Genomic DNA, 22,509 nt, shown 5'->3' with positions numbered 1-22,509 from the left:
AAAAAATGCTATACAGTAAACCCCCGCTCCATCGCGGTTCAGTTTTTGCGGTCCCGGTATATTGCGTTTTTTTTTGTAATGTTGTTTTACTATATAAATCATTAAAAATGAAATATTTTTGTGTTTTCCATAGCTCTTGCTATGTCTCCCAGTATCTTTTGTGTGTTTAAATGAGTTTCTATGGTTTTAAAAGTGTGTTTAAAGACCTTAAAATGCTTCTACACGTACAGTGACAGTAAAGAAAATGCCTACAATGCATTTTAATAGGGTTTTTCTATTTTGCGGATTTTTACTTTTCGCGGCTGGGTCCGGAACGTAACCCCCGCAATGGAGGGGGGTTTACTGTATAACATTCCAAAAAAAACAATACATTTAAAAATCTAATTTTTCATAATTTTAAGCCAATTTTTATTCTGTTACAGATTTTCGGTAAAAAAAAAAAAACGCAGTAGGCATATTTTGATTGGTTTGCGCAAAAGTGATCGCATCTACAAACTAGGGGAAAGATTTATGTCAGACTTATTTATTTTTTTTACTAGTAATGGCGGCGATCTGCAAATTTTTAGCAGGACTGTGACATTGCGGCAGACGGGTCAGACCCCTGACATTTTTAGGGGGACCAGTGACATTACTACAGTAATCAGTGTTAAAAAAATGTGCGCAAAATAGGGGAAAGATTGATGTCATTTATTTTTTGTTTACTAGTACTGGCGGCGAGCTGCAATTTTTAGCTGGACTGCGAGATTGTGGCGGACAGATCGGACCCCTGACATATTTGACACTCTTGTGGGGACCAGTGACATGACTACAGTAATCAGCACTAAAAATATGCACTGTTACTGTACTAATGACACTGGCAGGGAAGGGGTTAACCCACTGTGATCAAAAGGGTTAAGTGTGAGCCTAGGGGAGTGTTTTCTAACTGTATGGGGGAGGGACTTGTGAAATGAACATCCTACGTAGGAGGATCCCAGGCGCTCTGATCATTTCAGAGAGACCAACGGCCAGCTGTGTTTACGGCGGGGAGCGATCGCGGGTGCCCGACAGCAATCAATGCCGCCAGTCCCGTGGATCGGCATTCTCGCTGCCTAGTGGGGACGGGCACACGCCCCCAGGACCACTCCCGTGAAAAACCGACGTAGGGGCCAACGTAGAGCCAGCCTGCGATGGGCGGTAGAGCCAGCCTGCAGTGGGCGGTAGAGCCAGCCTGCGATGGGCGGTAGAGCCGGCCTGCGATGGGCGGTAGAGCCGGCCTGCGATGGGCGGTAGAGCCGGCCTGCGATGGGCGGTAGAGACGGCCTGCGATGGGCGGTAGAGACGGCCTGCGATGGGCGGTAGAGACGGCCTGCGATGGGCGGTAGAGACGGCCTGCGATGGGCGATCCGCAAGCGGTTAAAATTCATGAAGGTCCAATCAGTAAAATTTTCTTCCAGCAGAGGTCCAATCGCATGTTTGTACAATGTCTCAGATTCTTCCAATCACAGCCCTCTCATTGTATATCCCAATCCCGTTCTTACATCAGTGTCCTTAACCCCCCCATACAACCCTGACCCCGACTTCACTGCCCCCTTCCCATCAAACCCCCCCCCCCCCCAGCACTGCCTACCCTTTACATCAACTCCACAGCACAGCCCCCCCCCCCTCCTTTACATCATCCCCCCATCTGCCTGTAAGAAAGGGGCTTTAAAATGATGTTCTTCCTGCTGGCCAATAAAGTTGCTCACAATTTGATGCTTAACCATTTTTTTTACCCATTGATGTCTTTGCACATGAAGCAAACTGTTGTACAAGTTTGTGGAAATAACATAAAACTCTTTCCACCTGTAAAATCATAAGACTTATCTACATGATGGAGAAGTTCTACAGTGCCTTGAAAAAGTATTCACACCCCTTGAAATTATACATGCTTTTTGTCAGGTTACAACCAGAAACATAAATGTATTTTATTGGGATTCTATGCGATAGGCCAGTGATGGTGAACCTTGGCACCCCAGATTTTTTGGAACTACATTTCCCATGATGCTCATGCACTCTGCAGTGTAGCGGAGCATCATGGGAAATGTAGTTCCAAAACATCTGGGGTGCCAAGTTTCGCCATCAACACAAAGTGGCACATAATTGTGAAGTGGAAGGAAAATGATAAATGGTTTTAAAAATTTGTTATAAATAAATATGTGAAAAGTGTGGCGTGCATTTGTATTCACACCCCCCCCCCCCTAACTAAAATCTAGTAGAACCAATTGCCTTCAAAAGTCCCCTAATTAGTAAATAGCCTGTGTGTAATTTAATCTCAGTATAGATACAGCTGTTCTGTGAAGCCCTAAGAGGTTTGTTAGAGAACCTTATTGAACGAACAGCATTATGAAGACCAAGGAACACACCAGACAGGTCAGGGATAAAGTTGTGGAGAAGTGTAAAGCAGGGTTAGGTTATAAAAAAATATACCAAGCTTTGAACATCTCATGGATCACTGTTCAATCCATCATCGGAAAATGGAAAGAGTATGGCACAACTGCAAACCTACCAAGATATGGCCGTCCACCTAAACTGACCAGCCGGGCAAGGAGAACATTCATCAGAGAAACAGCCAAGAGACTCATGTTAACTCTGGAGGAGCTGCAGAGATCCACAGCTCAGGTGGGAGAATCTTTCCACAGGACAACTATTAGTCGGCACTCCACAAATCTGCCCTTTATGGAAGAGCGGCAAGAAGAAAGCCATTGGTGAAAGAAAGCCATAAGAAGTCTGCAGTTTGTGAGAAGCCATGTGGGGGACACAGCAAACATGTGGAAGAAGGTGCTCTGGTCAGATGAGACCAAAAATGAACTTTTTGGCCTAAAAACAAAACGCTCTGTGTGGTGGAAAACTAAAACTGCACATTACCCTGAACACACCATCCCCACTGTGAAACATGGTGGTGGCAGCATCATGTTGTGGGGATGCTTTTCAGCAGGGACAGGGAAGCTGGTCAGAGTTGATGGGAAGATGGATGGAACCAAATAAACGGAATCTTAGAAGAAAACCTGTTATAGTCTGCAAAAGACTTGAGACTGGGACGGAGGTTCACCTACCAGCAGGACAATGACCCTAAACATACAGCCAGAGCTACAATGGAATGGTTTAGATCAGTGGTTCTCGACTCCGGTCCTTGGGACCCACTAACAGGCCAGATTTTAAGTATTACCTTGGGGAGATGCAGACTAGAATACTGCAATCACTGAGCAGCAAATTAGATCGCCTGTGATGTAATTTAGTGATCTTGCAAACCTGGCCTGTTAGTGGGTCCCAAGGACCGGAGTTGTGAACCCCTGGTTTAGATCAAAGCATATTCATGTGTTAGAATGGCCCAGTCAAAGTCCAGACCTAAATCCAATTGAGAATCTGTGGCAAGACTTGAAAATTGCTGTTCACAGACACTCTCCATCCAATCTGACAGAGCTTGAACTATTTTGCAAAAAAGAATGGGCAAAAATGTCCCTCTCTAGATGGGCAAAGCTGGTAGAGACGTCCCCATAAAGACTTGCAGCTGTAATAGCAGGGAAAGGCGGTTCTACAAAGTATTGACTCGGGGGGTGAATACAAATGCAGCCACACTTTTCACAGATTTGTAAAAAATTTGGAAAACTATTTATCATTTTCCTTCCACTTCACAATTATGTGCCACTTTGTGTTGGTCTACCATCAGTGTTTCTCAACTCCGGTCCTCAGGGCACACTAACAGGCCAGGTTTGCAAGAAAACTGGAATACATCACAGGTGATATCATTTGCTGCTCAGTGATTGCAGTATTGTTGTCTGCATCTCCCCAGGGTAATACTTAAAATCTGGCAAGTTAGTGTGCCCTGAGGACTGGAGTTAAACACTGCTCTATCACATAAAATCCCAATAAAATACATTTACGTTTTTGGTTATAACATGACAAAATGTGGAAAATTTCAAGGGGTATGAATAATTTTTCAAGGCGCTGCATGTGCAAAAACACGGGTTCATATTTTGAAATTGGTCCACGTCAACAAACCTGTCTCTGCGTCATTCCTACTGTATAAAGCAAGTAAAAAAAGGTACATTTTGTGGAGAGGTCCTTACAAAGCCTGCTTTATTTTAACATCACGAGGGATGGCAGGGTGGCACACAGCCTCGGAGTTGACAGTTTAGTAATTAAAATGTAGCAGTCCCCTCTGCATGATTTGGGCTAATGTAAGTAATGGAGGTTTTGTTTACATGTGTAAACATGCTGTGTTCCCGGGGTCACCGCGTCAGACAGAGAAACAGTCGCGCGGCATATCCCCCGGCCCTTATATAGGCAGGCCCAGGGTAGAGGTATGTGACAGAGCAGAGCTCCTACCTCAACCTACATTATTAATTACAAAACGGAGCACAAACAGATCAGGCTGTGATGGGGAGAGGTGTGTGCAATAGAGGGGGGAAGGGAGAGACGGCAATTTAGTACAGCACTGCTTAAATCTTACTTGGTCACCATTTACTATGGCCTAAAAATCCCTACTGGTGACCTTGCACCCCATACGGCACTGGCTGCATGTGGCTTTAGGTTGTATCTGATTAGCTGTATTGCATACCAAATAGTCGGATACCACCCCAGGCAACACTGTCCTTTTCCTTTACTAGATTTCCCAAATTAGGCTCCAAGAACCTACCGGGAAACCAAATCAGAGGTGACGTTGGAAAATTGTCCACATCAACAAGATTCTGTCATTTCTTCAGCTCCGGAAGGCTTTACCACCTTCATGACCAGGACAACGTTTGCTATTTAGGACTTAGGTTGGGGCTCCTTTTGCATGAATTACTGCATTAATGCAGCGTGGCATGGAGGCCATCAGCCTGTGGGACTGCTATAGTATAGTACAGTATAGTATGCCCTTAATACTTGGTCAGGGCTCCTTTTGGCACTGCTGGGGTGTTATGGAAGCCCAAGTTTCTTTGATAGCGGTCTTCAGCTCCTCTGCATTGTTGGGTCTGGTGTCTCATCTTCCTCTTGACAATACCCCACAGATTCTCTATGGGGTTTAGGTCAGGCGAGTTTGGTGGCCAATCAAGCACAGTGATACCATGATCATGTGACCAGATATTGGTAGTTTTGGCCTTTAGTTCATCTGCATTGTTGGGTCTGGTGTCTCTCATCTTCCTCTTGACAACACCCCAACAGATTCTCTATGGGGTTTAGGTCAGCTGAGTTTGCTGGCCAATCAAGCACAGTGATCCCATGATCATGTGACCAGATATTGGTAGTTTTGGCCTTTAGTTCATCTGCATTGTTGGGTCTGGTGTCTCTCATCTTCCTCTTGACAACACCCCAACAGATTCTCTATGGGGTTTAGGTCAGCTGAGTTTGCTGGCCAATCAAGCACAGTGATAACATGATCATGTGACCAGGTATTGGTAGTTTTGGCAGTGTGGGCGGTGCCAAGTCCAGCTGGAAAATGAAATCAGCATCTCCATAAAGCTGGTCAGCAGAGGGAAGCATTAAGTGCTCTAGAATTTCCTGCTACCCTGTTCCCCTGAAAATAAGCCCTACCCGAAAATAAGACCTAGCATGATTTTCAGGGATGGCTGCAAAATAAGCCCTACCCCGAAAATAAACCCTAGTAAAATCCTTGATCTCAGCTCCTCCCTCTGCAGTATTCAGAGAGGGAAAGTAGAGCTCCAGAAGGTCACGTGAGCGCCCAGCAGCGTTGTAAATAAGGTATTTTCCACAATAAAGTTGACAAAATCGATTACATAACTTTACAATGACTTTATCCAAGGTTTATTTTTGGGAATGAATAAACATAAGCATTGGACAGAATGTCATAATGCTGATTTCTGAGCTGACAGGGGGAGAGAGCTTTTAAAATTTTATTGTTTTATTCTATGCTTTTTAGAACAGAGAGGGCTAAATGACACAGCACAAGCACTGTGCTGTCTATCATGCTTTAAAGGATCAGGATATTTATTTTAGGGTTACAATCATTTTGAAGATAGTCATTGTACATACCGTAAATAAGACATCCCCTGAAAATAAGCCCTAGTGTGGTTTTTGAAGCCAAAATTAATATAAGACCCGATCTTATTTTTGGGGTAAACACAGTAGAGGGCTGCGCTGACTTTGGACTTGATAAAAAACAGTAGACCAACACCAGCAGATGACATGGCTGCCCGAATCACCACAGACTGTGGAAAGTTTTGCATTTCATTTGGAAATCAAGGTTCCCAGAGTCTGGAGGAAGAGTGGAGATTAGGGATAGACGATCATCGGCAATGTCGATATATCGTGTGCCGATATGCGCTTTCCCCAATATATCGGAATCGGCCCTGTAAGTTACCCATCTTGCTGATATTTCGGGAAAGTGCTTGTACTGGAGTGATGCCTGCAGCTAGAGGCATCACCCGGTATCAGCGTCCATAGCTGATGGTCGGCTGTCTTGTAATGACAACCGATGCGGCAGAGAAGCCGCTCGGCTGTCATTACAAGGAGCGGGAGGGGACGTCTCCCCCCTCGGCTCGCCCGGGTCTCCCTTCCCTTCCTACCTGCACAGCCGCCTAAGAGATCAAGGTTTCCATGTAAAAAAAAACCCGGAAATTATATCATGACATCACTTCCGGGTACTCGGCGCCAAATTCAAAAACATTTGAGCATTCAAAACAGCCAAACTTGACGGGTTGAATGCTTTTAAGTGCAGAGGAGGGGTTTGGGGTCTTTTATACCCCCAGATCCCTCCACCAGAGTACCGGTGAAAAATAAAAAAATATATACCGATATCCAATGACCAAAATATCGGTATCGGCACTAAAAAACGATATCGGTCGATCACTAGTGGAGAGGAACAGAATCCAAGTTGCATGAGGTCCAACGTGAAGTTTCCACAGAGGCTCTAAAGAAGAGGCTAAGCCTCGAAATGCGTAAGCCTTTACAGCTCCAGGGGACGTTATACCCTTGGATCTCGATGCTGAGGACTGCGTACCTCGTTTGATATGCTTTTATCAAGTACTCGTTTGAGTATTTTAACCTTTCTTTTTAATAAACCTTCCAAAAGGATAATGCACTAGACCGGTGTGCCCTTGTGTTTGCTTGTCATATCCAATGACCAAAATATCGGTATCGGCACTAAAAAAAAAAAGATATCGGTGGATCACTAGTGGAGAGGAACAGAATCCAAGTTGCATGAGGTCCAACGTGAAGTTTCCACAGTCAGCGATGATTTGGGAAGCCGTGTCATATGCTGGTGTTGGTTTAACTCACAATGGGATAGGAAGAGCAAAAACAAGACTCTACTGCTTTATACAATGCTGCCAGTCTAACATAAGGGCCATCATTTCTGGAAGGGAAAGCACATGGATGAGCTGGAATACTTTAAATAATAGTTCACAGCAGCTGTAGACACGCATAATTCGTGTCATGGCTGAGGGTCTATAGAGGGCAGATGATCATGCTAGGACTATAAAATAGCTCAACGCAAAAGTCATTTCACAAATCATGGCAATTCTAAATCTTTTGTTAAAGGAGCAGATGGCAGAGGCTGAAGTCAATTAACCTATTAGCATTTGCAGTAGTGATGGGATTACACAGGACAAAGTAGTGTGCCTGATTGGAGGCTCTACAAAAAAGGCTGTGATAGTCTGTAAAATTGTTACCAACAGCATTCCGGTCATTCCCAGATATTCCTTCTGCAGAATAACTTGTAGAAAAGGAATACAAATTCTCACCTAGCAAAGACAACCTCTCAGGTCAAGAATGCTACATACAAATAATATAGAATGAAAACCTGCAAAAATGTATCATCTGAAAGGTAAATAGGTCAGAAAAAAAAAGAATCACCGGTAATCTTACATAATTTCAGGTTAAGCGCATTAGGGGTTTCTTTTTTTATTTAAAGCAGAACTGAACTTAGAAAATAAAGGTGTGAACAGGCAGGCTCTTTTATTGGAAGAGAGACATGAAATGACTATCCCACCCTATTAGATTGTAAGCTCTTCTGAGCAGGGGGCCCTCTTATTCCTCTTGTATTTTAATGTATTGTAACTGTATTGTCTCCCTTTTATATTATAAAGCTGTTGGCGCTTTATAAATCCTGTATAATAATTATAATAATATTCTGCAATAAAATACAGTTGTGTGCGTTGTAAATGCAGCCTAGGTGACAACGAAGGAGCACAACTGGGAGACAACAGAGCGTTGTCACTAAAACGGGAAGTGCGTGAACAAGGACATTTACGGCAGGATCATCATATAATAGTTTTTTAAAAAAGTTGTAGATTTAAAGTGATTCTAAAAGGTTACATTTTATTTTTTCGGCAGATTTCAGGTGATATGAATAACCACTTGACCTCTAGAAGATTTACATTACTCTCCCCCCCCTCATGAGCAGGCCATTTTTTGAGATACAGCTCTGCATTCGTTTGAGGATCTAGGAGGTACTTCGCTGTGCCCTGTGACCATTCTTGGTCATTAAACTCTAGCTGAGGCTGTCTTCCTACCTGCATACATTGATCTCTAATCCCTTTATGGTTGACCGCTATATTGTTTACATATCTGTAAGTGTTGTTCTGTGAAAAATCTACATTAAAACAATATATATGCTGAAGAATAAGTTGATATGTTATTCTTTTATAATTAAAGTAACTCATGTGAAACCTATGTGCAAATATCCCTGAAGAAGCAATAAGACGAAACACGTCCGGCTTTGTTCGGGTCTTTGGCCAACTGGCGAACCTGCCGGCTGGGCGCTCGGGCCTCCAGGTGGGACGGGAGACCCGGGTGAAGTGACGGAAGGAGGGGGGGGGGGGGACATCTCCTCCCATGCTTGTAATAACAGCCGAGCGGCTGCTAAGCTGCATCGGTTGTTATTACAAGAAAGCCAATCGTCCTCTCTAAAAGAAACGGTATCGGGGTGATGTCTGTAGCTGCAGGCATCACTCTGGTACAACCACTTGAAGCAATATCAGCAAGTTTGTGGCCGATACTTAGACCCCGTTCACACTGGGGCGATCCGACTTGCCGGGGCGACCTCACAGGTCGCAGTGCGCAGCTTGCACCGCGACCTCGGAGCGGCCGGCACGGACTTCATAACATTGAAGTCAATGCAGGTCGCTCCAGGTCGCCCCAAAGAAGCTCCGTACCCTTTTTCTAAGTCGGAGCGACTTGTGTCGCTCCTATTAGAACGGGTCCACAGCTTCTCTATGGCAGGCGACCTACGGCGACCTGTCAGGCAACCAGGTCGCCTGACAGGTCGCCCCAGTGTGAACGGGGTCTTAAAAAAAAAAAAAGTGAATATCGGCCTCTGGTAATCAGCCCCACCGATATCAGTCGATCCCTAATCTACACCCTCTTAATCAGAAGAATTCCTAGACTGCAAATAACTAGTCTGGGGGTGCAGTCAAAGAAGAAAAAGAGGAAAAGGAAAAGAGTAAATAAGGTATTTAGCGCAATGACAAAGCTCCAAACCAGGACTCCAGAAGGGCCTTCAGACAAATTCTCTACAAGGTAGGTAATCCAAGGCTCCCAAATCTTTTGGAACGATGGAATATTATTGTCCCTCATTGTTCATTATCCAGGATAGCTTGGCCTGAATCAGGTATTTTTTATTTTTTTTAAAAACAGACATGTTATACTTAAGTGCTCTGTGAAATGGTTTTGCACAGAGCAGCCCAAATCCCCTTCTTTTGGGGTCCCCTGTCGGCAGTACTGGCTACTCTCCCCTGCTTTGTGACCCGGGTAGGCTCGCTTCCGAGCCACGCTCCTGTGAATGGACAGTGTCGATTTCCAACACAGGGCGGAGTTCAGCCTCAGCCCCGCCCCCCTGCCATCTCCTCATTAGCTGTGAATGACAGAAGCAGGAGTCAATGGCTCCCGCTGCTGTGTCAGCGAATGAGGAGAGACCAGGGAAACTGCTGCTCTCATGCACATCGCTGGATTGAAATGGGACTCAAGTATAAGAGGGTGCCAGGGGTATGAAGCTGCACCCAGAAGGTTTTTATCTTAACGCATAGAATGCATTAGGGTAAAAAAAAAAAAAAAAATCTTCTGCCTTAAGAACCGCTTTAAAAGTAGGGACTTTTGAAATTACATTAACCTGTTATGTGTTAAAGATGATTGTGTTTACAAATCCTTAAAGTGGTTCTAAAGTCCCAGCATTAAGGTAAAAAAAAATGTCCCACTATCTGTCCTACCTACCTCCATCCCTAAACACTTAACCAACTCCTATCATAGCTGTCTCGGTTGCCGGACTGCTCCCCTCATTTCCTGCTTTCATTGGTATCAGCAGGAAGAAGAATAGTGCCCCATCTTTGGTATTGGGGGGGGGGATAGAGCCCCATCATTGGCATCAGTGGGAAGAATAGTGCCTCATCATTGGTATCAGTGGGAGGAATAGTGCCCCATCATTGGTATCAGTGGGAGGAATAGTGCCCCCATCATTGGTATCAGTGGGAGGAATAGTGCCCCATTACTGGTATTCATGGGAGGAATAGTGTCCCATCATTGGTATCAGTGGGAGGAATAGTGTCCCATCATTGGTATCAGTGGGAGGAATAGTGCCCCATCATTGGTATCAGTGGGAGGAATAGTGCCCCATCATTGGTATCAGTGGGAGGAATAGTGCCCCATCATTGGTATCAGTGGGAGGAATAGTGCCCTATCATTGGTATCAGTGGGAGGAATAGTGTCCCATCATTGGTATCAGTGGGAGGAATAGTGTCCCATCATTGGTATCAGTGGGAGGAATAGTGCCCCATCATTGGTATCAGTGGGAGGAATAGTGCCCCATCATTGGTATCAGTGGAAGGAATAATGTCCCATCATTGGTATCAGTGGGAGGAATAGTTTCCCATCATTGGTATCAGTGGGAGGAATAGTGTCCCATCATTGGTATCAGTGGGAGGAATAGTGCCCCATTATTGGTATCCATGGAAGGAATAGTGCCCCATTATTGGTATCCGTGGGAAGGTTTCCCATCATTGGTATCAGTGGGAGGAATAGTGCCCCATTATTGATATCCATGGGAGGAATAATGTCCCATCATTGGTGTCAGTGGGAGGAATAGTGCCCCATCATTGGCATCAGTGGGAGGAATAGTGACCCATCGTTGGCATCAATGGAAGACATTATTCCCCAAGGTAAAAAATGCAGGCAAAGGGCTGCAGTTTGGGGGGGGGGGGGGGGGGGTGGGCATTTCTTTAACTGCTCAAACAATTATTCTCCATTAAGGGATACTTTATTCCCACATCAGCGTGAATAATTATCCTGCCCTGTTAACTAAATGTTCTACGATCATGTACAGAAGTGATAAAATTCGCTCTCTTTTACATAACCACAATGTAATTGTCTCCAGCAGCCATACTACGCCTCAAATTATATTCAGAACATTGACAGTCATGGAACTGACAGAGGTGAAAGGTTACAGCCAGCGGGTACATGAATGCCCTGGCACCTCTGTAACTGTGTGTGCCCGGGGAGGCGTTTGCTTGATAATTGCTCTTGATACTGCGGCCCTCCGCTATACTGCAGTGCCACACTCACACAGGCGAGCTTTTCGTGATCAGAATACAGCAGTCAAAGCATCCCGCGCACACATCAAACCGCCTACAACGTAGCTGCATTGTCTTACCTGTTCTCTGCCAGTCTTAGAGCTTTGGTACGGGGATAAAAAATCTACAGAAAACAGCTCACAGATAGTGAGGTTTATACGGCTGCAGATGTCCGGTCAGCTACAAGGCTGCCAACGCCAAAGGTTTAATAATTTTATATTTGGAGTAAGAAGGAAGAAAAGCTCCAACTTCATCCCACAGAGAGGTCTTTATACAAAACCTTACATTTACATTCTCCGTCTATCCCTACACAATAACTCCAGGTGTTATTAATGATCCGCAAAGTGCCCTCCAGCAGCAGGGTCACCCCTCAATGCTAAATAAGCAGCCGGTGCTTCTATAGGAAGTGGGGGGAAGGGAGGGAGCCATGCACATGTCAGAGTGAATGTCTGATGCGGGTAGAGGCAGTAATAAAAAGCTGCAGAAGGCTGGTGATAAAAGGTCATCTTGTCTTTGACAATACAGCGTGCAACCCTCTGACCTGCCATAGACTATAGAACACTTCCTTCTACCGGGCAGCTTTGTCTACCGCAAATAAAAGAAGAACAGAGAAAACCGTCACATCTAAAAATGGAAGTTAAAGTAAATTTAATCAGTAAATTACATATAAAACAACTGTTCCTTAAAGCTGTAGTATCCCCGTACAGAAAAAAATCACCTCTGCGGTTTTTAGATTTTGCACTATAAACAAAAAAGAGCAGTAGTGCAAGCCTTTTATTGTTTTAATATTGATGATTTTGGCATACAGCTCATGAAAACCCAAAATTCCTATCTCAAAAAATTAGCATATCATGAAAAGGTTCTCTAAACGAGCTATTAACCTAATCATCTGAATCAACTAATTAACTCTAAACACCTCCAAAAGATTCCTGAGGCTTTTAAAAACTCCCAGCCTGGTTCATTACTCAAAACCGCAATCATGGGTAAGACTGCCGACCTGACTACTGTCCAGAAGGCCATCATTGACACCCTCAAGCAAGAGGGTAAGGCACAGAAAGACATTTCTGAATGAATAGGCTGTTCCCAGAGTGCTGTATCAAGGCACCTCAGTGGGAAGTCTGTGGGAAGGAAAAAGTGTGGCAGAAAACGCTGCACAACGAGAAGAGGTGACCGGACCCTGAGGAAGACTGGGGAGAGGGAAATGCCAAAATGCCTGAAGTCCAGTGTCAAGTACCCACAGTCAGTGATGGTCTGGGGTGCCATGTGAGCTGCTGGTGTTGGTCCACTGTGTTTTATCAAGGGCAGGGTCAATGCAGCTAGCTATCAGGAGATTTTGGAGCACTTCATGCTTCCATCTGCTGAAAAGCTTTATGGAGGTGAAGATTTCATTTTTCAGCACGACCTGGCACCTGCTCACAGTGCCGAAACCACTGGTAAATGGTTTACTGACCATGGTATTACTGTGCTCAATTGGCCTGCCAACTCTCCTGACCTGAACCCCATAGAGAATCTGTGGAATGTTGTGAAGAGAAAGTTGAGAGACGCAAGACCCAACACTCTGGATGAGCTCAAGGCCGCTATCGAAGCATCCTGGGTCTCCATAACACCTCAGCAGTGCCACAGGCTGATCGCCTCCATGCCACGCCGTATTGAAGCAGTCATTTCTGCAAAAGGATTCCCGACCAAGTATTGAGTGCATAACTGAACATAATTATTTGAAGGTTGACTTTTTTTGTATTAAAAACACTTTTCTTTTATTGGTCGGATGAAATATGCTAATTTTTTGAGATAGGAATTTGGGGTTTTCATGAGCTGTATGCCAAAATCATCAATATTAAAACAATAAAAGTCTTGCACTACTTCAGTAGTGTGTAATGAATCTAAAATATATGAAAGTCTAATGTTTATCAGTACATTACAGAAAATAATCAACTTTATCACAATATGCTAATTTTTTTGAGAGGGACCCGGACCTGTACAATATATATATATATATATATATATATATATATATATATATATATATATATATATATATATATATATATAGTAGCAGAGACCCTAGAGAATAAACTGGCGGTCGTTGCACTATTTTATGTCACACTGTATTTGCGCAGTGGTCTTTCAAATGTAATTTTTGGGAAAAAAATACACTTTAATGAATTTAAAAAAAAACACTAAACAGTACAGTTAGCCAAATTTTTAAGTATAATGTGAAAGATGATGTTCCGCTGAGAATCGTGAAGCAAAAAAAAATAGGGATTCTCATTTTATCCAGAATTGTGCAGCTCTAAACTCAACTCTAGCTTCTCACTTGGCCATAAAAAGAATATGTGCAAGCTGGGAATTTCAGCAAATTACATCTTTCTCTCAACAAGCAACTTCACAGTATCTGGGGTTCCCGTAAACCAAAAGGGACCTCAGAGCAAGGTCTGTGCAGACACAATTAATTACATTATTTCCACCCAAAACTAAACACTGGGAGAGAAAGGTGCCAATGTCTTAATGTTTTTCCATCACAGACCCCATTTTGCCGACACTGCCTTGGACGACCTAAGAGCCAAATACACAATTTTGTATATAAGCATAGTGCTATGGTATAACAATGAAAGCCCACTGGGCTGTTCTATAATCTACAGCAAGTTGATTCACTGTACACTACAGGTATTTGTACACACACTGCCACCTGCTGGAGACTCCTTGAATCATTTTTATGCAATCCATTAAAAGAGATGTATGAGAATTTTTTTTTTTTTTTCCCCCATTTATACTTACTGGGTCCACTGCTGCATCTGTCCCCCGGCACCTCTGCACTGAGAACCGAGAGATCGAACACCACCGATCGCTCAGTTCCAACAGCTCGCTGAGCAGAGAGCTGCTGACTGTCAGCCAGCAGCTCTCTGCTCTGCCCCCTCCTCACTCATTGGAGTGCTGGGCTGTGGAGGGTCAGGAGCGGGTGGAGCAGCTCGCTGAGAGGCTGAGCCGGGTGTCAGTCCAAGCACCTGGCGGATCCCGACTCCGGGGTCGCGAAGACGCGGTGCCTGGACCAACTTCTGTGATGTCAGCAGAGAGACATCAGCCAGCTCTCTGCTGAAAAAAGGTCACAGGAGTGCAGAACGAATTGCATTCCTGTGATGTATAGGAGATTAATGAGCTTCGGTTGTACATCTCATTTAAAGCCTAACCCCAGCCAGAACTTTCTCCGTGTAATTTAATCTGAGTATCAATACAACTGTTCTGTGAAGACTGTTCTTGTTAGAGAACCTTAGTGAGCAAACAGCATCATGAAGGTCCAAGAAACACACCAGACAGGTCAGGGATAAAGTTGTGGAGAAGTATAAAGCAGAGTTAGGTTATAAAAAAATATCCCAAGCTTTGAACATCTCACAGAGCTCTGTTCAATCCATCATTGGATCAATGGAAAGAGTATGGCACAACTGCAAACCTACCAAGACATGGTCATCCTAAACTGACCGGCCGGGCAAAGAGAGCATTCATCAGAGAAGCAGCCAAGAGACCCATGGGAACTCTGGAGGAGCTGCAGAGATCCACAGCTCAGGTGGGAGAATCTGTCCACAGAACAACTATTAGTCGGCACTCCACAAATCTGCCCTTTATGGAAGAATGACAAGAAGAAAGCCATAAGAAATCCAGTTTGTAGTTTGTAAGAAGCCATATGGGGGACACAGCAAACATGTGGAAGAAGGTGCTCTGGTCAGATGAGACCAAAATTGAACTTTTTGGCCTAAAAGCAAAACGCTATGTGTGGCAGAAAACTAACACTGCACATCACCCTGAAAACACCATCACCACCGTGAAACATGGTGGTGGCAGCATCATGTTGTGGGGATGGTTTTCTTCAGCAGGGACAGGGAAGCTGGTCAGAGTTGATGGGAAGACGGATGGAGCCAAATACAGGGCAATCTTAGAAGAAAACCTGTTAGAGTCTGCAAAAGGCTTGAGACTGGGGCGGAGGATCACCTTCCAGCAGGACAACGACCCAAAACATCCAGCCAGAGCTACAATGGAATGGTTTAGATCAAAGCATATTGAGGTGTTAGAACGGCCCAGTCACAGCTTAGACCTAAATCTAATTGAGAATCTGTGGCAAGACTTGAAAATTGCTGTTCACAGACGCTCTCCATCCAATCTGACAGAGCTTGAGCTATTTTGCAAAGAAGAATCGGGAAAAATGTCCCTTTCTAGATGTGCAAAGCTGGTAGAGACATCCCCAAAAAGACTTGTAGCTGTAATTGCAGTAAAATGCGGTTCTACAAAATATTGACTCAGGGGGGTGAATACAAATGCACACCACACTTTTCACATATTTATTTGTAAAAAGTTTGGATAACCATTTATAATTTTCCTTCCACTTTACAATTATGTGCCACTTTGTGTCGGTCCATCACATAAAATCCAAATAAAATACATTTACAATTTTGGTTGTAACATAACAAAATATGTAAAATTTCAAGGGGTATGAATACTTTTTCAAGGCACTGTATGTGTATGGCCAGCCAACATTAGTTGAAAGTCAGAGCCAGAGTTAAAGTACAATAAAAGATAAACCTTTTTTTTAAGTTTTGGATAGTTTCGTTTTTTTAAATCATGTAGGGAAACAGAATGGGAAGATTGCACCCCTTTCTGTTGCACCAACACCCCAAATCATGCCGTGTCATCAGCCTTGAGTGAGGGGAAAGCTTTCCACACACCACCCAGTATTAAAAAATAAATAAAAAGCTTTGACTGAAGCCAAACTTTAATGTTATGTATTCGGTCTGACCAGACTTCTGAGGTTGAGCATCCCACCCCCCACACACACCTGTACTCTATCCGTGTCCCCTATCAAGTAGATATAGGAGGAGTCCTTTGTAGCGCATTAGCACATCTATCCCAGCAAGGAGTGTTGTCTCCAAGGGTTGGAGAGGCTGGATTCACCCCTTTTTTATGGATAGTGTAGGACCCACTGATAATGGGGTACTTGGACGTAGTGGTGGGCTTGAGCACGATATGGCCATATGGTAGGACTAAATCCCCATTTTTATTTATGGATTGTCTCCATATTTGATAGTCATTTCTTTTGCATGTGTGCTTTATTCTTTTTTAATAAACTTTAATATACTGTTATGTTTTTTTACAGCCCTACTGGTTTAGTCAGAATTGACGTCATCAGGAGCTCCTGATGACGTCCATTCTGACGAAATTGGTAGGGCTGTAATTTACATCGCTCCATCACTTCTGCTTAAGTGGTTACAGACCTCGGAACGCACTAGTACCCGGACATCTGGCTCGGACGCTACACTACCAATGCTGAACTGAACGCCAAACTGTGAGTGGATATTGTTTTTTGTTGGAATAAAAGTTTTAAACCTACTTCACTATGGAGTGTCTATCTTCCATGTTTGGGGCATATTGGAGGGACCACCCTGGAACATTGAAGACACGTTCACCCATACCTGCTAGGATCTAACGGATCCAGAGGGAACCGCAGGACCATCCATCTTGCTGTGCAAGGCATCATACCCTTCACAAGTTAGCCTGTAGTTTGTTTGTATCTCTTACCTCCTTGCTGCCCTCTTCACATGTGGTGTTTGGCTGCTCTGTTCTCCTATGGGCATCGCCTGCTCCACTGTGGGTTATATCCTGTTCCTGTATTACTTCCTGGGTCACCTCCCTGTGTGCTTCCCTATATATACACATGCTCAGTGCTCTGCTCCTTGCTTGAGCAACATCACTGTTCTCTGAGCTCCCATCTGTGTATCCCTTGGCTATTGTATCTGATTTCCTGTGTACCGTCCCGGCTTCGTTTCTAAGTCTATGTTCATCTGCTGCCTGTCCTGACCTCGGCTTGTCTCTTGGATATCCTTATAGTCTCCTGTTTACTCTGCACACGCCAGCGGCCTCCACATCCTCAGCTGGGCCTACCTGGGGGCCGCGACCTGGTTCCAGTCTGCTGCAAGTCCATCCCCACCATCAGGGGCCCTGGTGAAGAAGCAGGCTGGGGCTTAAACTCCGCGCCCTGGGGAATCCTGAGCTGGGGATCTATAAGGGCTCACTACCATAGACTCGCTGACAATACCCCTATATGGGGAGGGAATTGGGTTAGTGCAATTCCTAAGGGGCACGGAATACCACACCGCGCACAGCAAAGGGCAAAGTATGTTACAGCACCGACACATCCTCCGCTTCCACCATTGGCTTTTTAAATACACTTGGTGTATTGGATCGCACGTTTGTTTCATCTGCACATAGCACCTTTCTTAGGTGCAATTTACAAGACTTGGACATATGCTATAGAGGGAACCCCTCTACATCCAGCACTGTCCTAGTGCTTTCTCCATTATAAGGCACAATATAAAGACCATTGATTTTGTATACATTTTTTACTGTTTTTATTGTATGACATGCGTGTGTGTGTGTGTGTGTGTGTGTGTGTGTGTGTGTGTGTGTGTGTGTGTGTGTATATAATCCTTCTCACATGGTATAATATTTGACTCACTACCTACTTGATTTCACTGCACCGAGTCACTTTACTAATATATTTATTGATGCACATGTCACCTTATTGATATTTTGTATACATATACAGTTGGATTCACGGGCGGGCACCAGCACTTTATACATTTAATTCATATTTTTATTTATGGTTTTAATATATTGATTGGATAGTGCATAACCATTTGAATCAACCCTACTGAGTAGCGCCATTGCCCATACATAACATACTAACACCTTTTATGCATATGTCAGAAACAGAAGGTCCTGATGAAGCGATAACCCTGCGAAATGCGTTGACCTTACATCTTGTCTGTTTCAACTTAACCACCATGGTCCATACCCATTTAAATGATACCAATCGAGGATAGTTATGTACAAGTGTATACAGGAAAAATATAGGCTTTTATTACCAATGTTTTTAATGGTGAAAATAAAGATTTGTATATTTTTAAGACAAGTTCTGGTATTTGTGCTTATAAGAGGGGTATTTAAAATCCTATTTTATACAGCCGTACTACTCATATATTAGAAGTCAGAGCAAAGAAAGATGTTACAGACATTTAAAAGAGATCGAATTTGGAGGGCAGCAAAAAAGGAAAATATGAACTTACCCTTTCCATCTGTTGCTGAGGCTTCCTGTAGGTGGCGGATTGACCTGGTAAGACAGGCAAAATGTAACTGCAGTACGTATAAAGCAGGGTATTAAAACATCTTAAATCATGGTATGACAGCCCATCTCCTAGCTGACAGTACATAAACCTTTCACACTATCTCACTATTAAAAACCAACTGAAAAAGCAGTGCTGGCCTAACTTTTGACACCTACAGAGAGGCGAAGTCCACTTTGTTAGTCCTTCCCTGCTGTACCCCTTTTGGTCAGGCGGTACTGCTGGTGTCAGGAAGGTCAAGCTATGTAAAGCTCTCTAATAACGGCTTGCTCTAGTTTAAAGTGATTGTAAAGCCTTGTTGTTTTTTTTGTTTTCTATTAAAATAACAAAACAGGTCATACTTACCTCCTCTGAGAAGTGGTTTTGCACAGGGCAGCCCCGATTTCTCCTCTTCTCACGTCCCTGGCTGGAGCTCCTGGCCCCTCCCTCCTGCTGAGTGCCCCCACAGCAAGCAGCTTGCTATGGGGGCACCAGAGAAAATAAATGAACACAGGTGCCATGAACTAGTACACCATCAGCTAAAAAACCCATCATTAGACAATGATGTTGTCTAATAAAATGATGCCATTTTAGATACTTTTTTCCCTCTTTGTATACTGTTTACCATTTACATTTTTGTGGTATCGGAAAGTTCCAAATCCTTGATTTTTCCCACTGTTTTTGGTTGGGTTTTAGCTGCTTCTACATACTCCTTCCTTCGCTCCCGCTGACTCTTGTTTGCCCATGGCAGTGAAAAGAAGCCATTGTTATGTCCTAAGCCCCAACTTTGAGCTTACACAGGGTTGAGGCCTCTAAATTCGCCCCCATGTAACAGGCAGGGCCATCTTACCGAATGGGCACGCTGGGCAGTTGCCCAGGGTCCCCACTTGCCCAGTGACCCAGCCATAGCCAAGCATTAGTCCTGATTCCCGTGTGCATCCCACTGGCAAACTTAGCAGGTGGCAAGCGCATGTCGGCCCTGCGCTACTGTCAGGCCACCAGGGCCGTGGAGGGGGAGCCCACAGCTGCAGGAATGCCTGTCCGCCTCCACGGGAACAGGCACACACAGGACAGTCAAGTCTGACTCCCGTCCATGTGTGTGTGTGTGTGTGTGTGTGTTTACCGGACCCAGCCGCCGAACTTGGGAGGTGTCATTAGCCTGGCACTGCTGTACCAATAAATATCACTGTTAGGGTGCTGGTGGTAACCTGACGACAGAGATAGGCCCCGATGTCCGCTAGAGGGCGGAGCTTGGACGGAACCCCCAAGGTAAGTGACACAGGCTAGGCTGAGGTGCTGAGTCTAAGTATCCACCGGTTTTCGCCAGGGCCTCTGGTGGTGTGGATGGACTTCGCTGCGTGTGGATACCAGGTCGCGGCCTCAGGGTCGCCCCGCCAAGGGAGAACCAATCAAGGTTCGAAGGCAGGTAGACAAGGGAGATCCCAGAGAATGGTCAAACAAGCCGGGGTCAGGACGGGCAGCAGACGAGCGGAGTCAGGAACAAGCCAAAAGGTCAACAGGAAATCAGCAGTAAAAAGGTCACAGGTTCAGGAACAACGGCAGGAGCTGAAGACGAAACAGCACTGAATCTGTGTGCTGATCCAGCTTAAATAGTGCTCTTTCTTGATGAGAAGGGTGGAGCCGGAATAGCCAGTGAGGTTAACTCATCCTCTGCCAGAGCCTTCCCGACAGGTTCCTAACAATCACCTTATCGATAATTTGCATTTCTATTCTGGTAGGTGATTGTGTAGGCGAGTCCACAGTGCACTGCATTGCCCGGGGGCCTATAATGCTCTTAAGATGCCACTGGTAACAGGGCCAGGGATATCAGTGGCTAATTGCCGAACACCAGTGCCAACACACGGGAAGACAGGATCCATGGTATGGACCTAGAAGTACCTGATATGTCAGGTTTCTATTTCAAGTAAACTGAGCAGCATGGAAATAAATTGAAGGTAAATTCAAGCAGCGGTGGGAGCTGGCAGAGTTACCTTGTTGCTTTGCAGTGCAGAAGCAAAGCAAAGCTACCCATTAAAAAAAACACAACAGTAAATGTATGTAAAAGTCACATGAGCTCCCAAATTTTGTCTTATTAGTTATTTGTGATCCCCTTCACAGCAGGGCACAGACTGTAGAAGGGTGGGACATCAGTGAAAATCAATGAATCTCTACTGAGTCACACAAACCTGTCAATTAAATACAAGATGTTGCTGACAGGAGTTGAGAGTAGAATGACGACCTCACCAGTGTGGTGATGCTCCATCACTGTCCTATTAGCAATTTGGGGGTGGGGCGATGATCAAGCTGCTTTTCTGCAATTAAGGTCAGGTCGGGAACATAAATTGGGGTACACACTAAAGGAAAATTGGCCGAAAATCTTCGTCCGAGGAAAGATCGAACGATTTTCGGCTAGTGTGTACGCAACTTTCAGCAGCCGATTCCGACAATCTTAAAGCGGTTGTAAACCCAAAAACGCAAAAAAAAAAAAAAAAAACCTGCAAGACAAAGGCATAATGAGCTAGTATGCATTGCATACTAGCTCATTATGTATTACCTTAGAACGAAGCCCCGACACGGACCCCCGGACATCGCTGCGGGCGCTGCCATGATCCCTCGGCGTCTCTTCCGGGTTCGGCGCCTCCGGCGCCTCCGGCGCTGTGATTGGCCGGAGCCGCGATAACGTCACTCCCGTCCGGCAAGCAAAACTGAAGGTCCCCCCGGACCTTCAGAGCGCATGCGCCGCTCTCGTGAGCGGCTGCATGCACTGCAAATATCTCCTAAACCGTGCCGGTTTAGGAGATATTAATTGTACCTACAGGTAAGCCTTAATATAGGCTTACCTGTAGGTAAAAGTAAAAAAAAAAATGATACTACCGCTTTAAAGAAAAAAAAAAAAACGGAGGGACAAACTCCAAATTTTTCATCGCCCGTCCTCAGCACTACCAATTTTCGTTTAATGTGTATGCAATACACAAAATCAGATACGAAAGACCGCGCATGATTGGAAGTTGCTGACGACCCGGAAATGTTTCAATAAAAAACACAAATGGATAATTCGTATCTATATTCGTTGCACTAATATGAACTGAGCTCTCGCTCTCTCTCTTTATCTCTAGCCACACATACAGTGTACAGGGGATATATACACGTATACGTACTTAGATCACACACTACGATCAAACGTCCCAAGAAAAAAAGAGAGATTGGATGAGAAATTTCGTGCAACATTATGCACTGTCAAATAAAAACGGTTATGACCGCTGAGCAAGAGCTAGAAAAATCGGACGATATCTCGTCCGATTCCCGTTCAGTGTGTACGAGCCTTAACTGTCCTGCCTGTAGTGCAAAAAGTCGGAAAACAAGTCCTTCCTTGTACAGAAAGATTTCAATGGCAAGACAACCAGGAAGACTTACCATATGACTGGGAACAAGATGGCACCGCAACACAAGAGGTCTACAAGGAACAGGATTTCTTTCCACAGCCCATACTCTGTTGTACCTTGCTCTGTAGACTCTATGATGATGTATGCTACATTAGCTAGTACCTGCCAATAGAATCAAAGATTTAAAATGCATGTATATACATATATTATTAAGAACAATTCACGTAATAAGGTGAGAGTGATATAAATCCCAACAAATATCAGTAGAATTAATTCAATTGCGAAAACATAAGTGCTCAGCGTGTCCAAAAAAAGCTGGGGGTCAACAAAATTAAAAATTGTGAGTAAAAAGTTATATTATGTGTGAAAAAAAATAAAAATAAAAGGAAGCAAATGCACTCAGCGGATGATTTTTTGACACACTCATGCATTAACATAATAAGCCAAACAGCGAATCATGTA

At 44.3% G+C, this 22,509-nt stretch overlaps 1 protein-coding gene across 1 annotated transcript in view; it reads right to left on the bottom strand.

Moving 5' to 3' along the window:
• GPR107 (G protein-coupled receptor 107) overlaps window positions 1-22,509 on the bottom strand; it is a 168,366-nt gene that overhangs the window by 45,185 nt on the left and 100,672 nt on the right. The window contains exons 13-14 of the mRNA XM_082264241.1: window positions 22,079-22,209; window positions 18,629-18,672 (exon numbers count right to left, since the gene is read on the bottom strand). Coding sequence (XP_082120367.1) covers window positions 18,629-18,672; window positions 22,079-22,209 — 175 coding nt within the window. The remainder of the gene's footprint in view (window positions 1-18,628; window positions 18,673-22,078; window positions 22,210-22,509) is intronic.

This window comes from Pelophylax lessonae (assembly GCF_965119305.1).
Source record: "Pelophylax lessonae genome assembly, chromosome: 7".
Lineage (NCBI taxonomy): Eukaryota > Metazoa > Chordata > Amphibia > Anura > Ranidae > Pelophylax > Pelophylax lessonae.
This window is presented reverse-complemented; position numbering and strand designations above follow the sequence as displayed.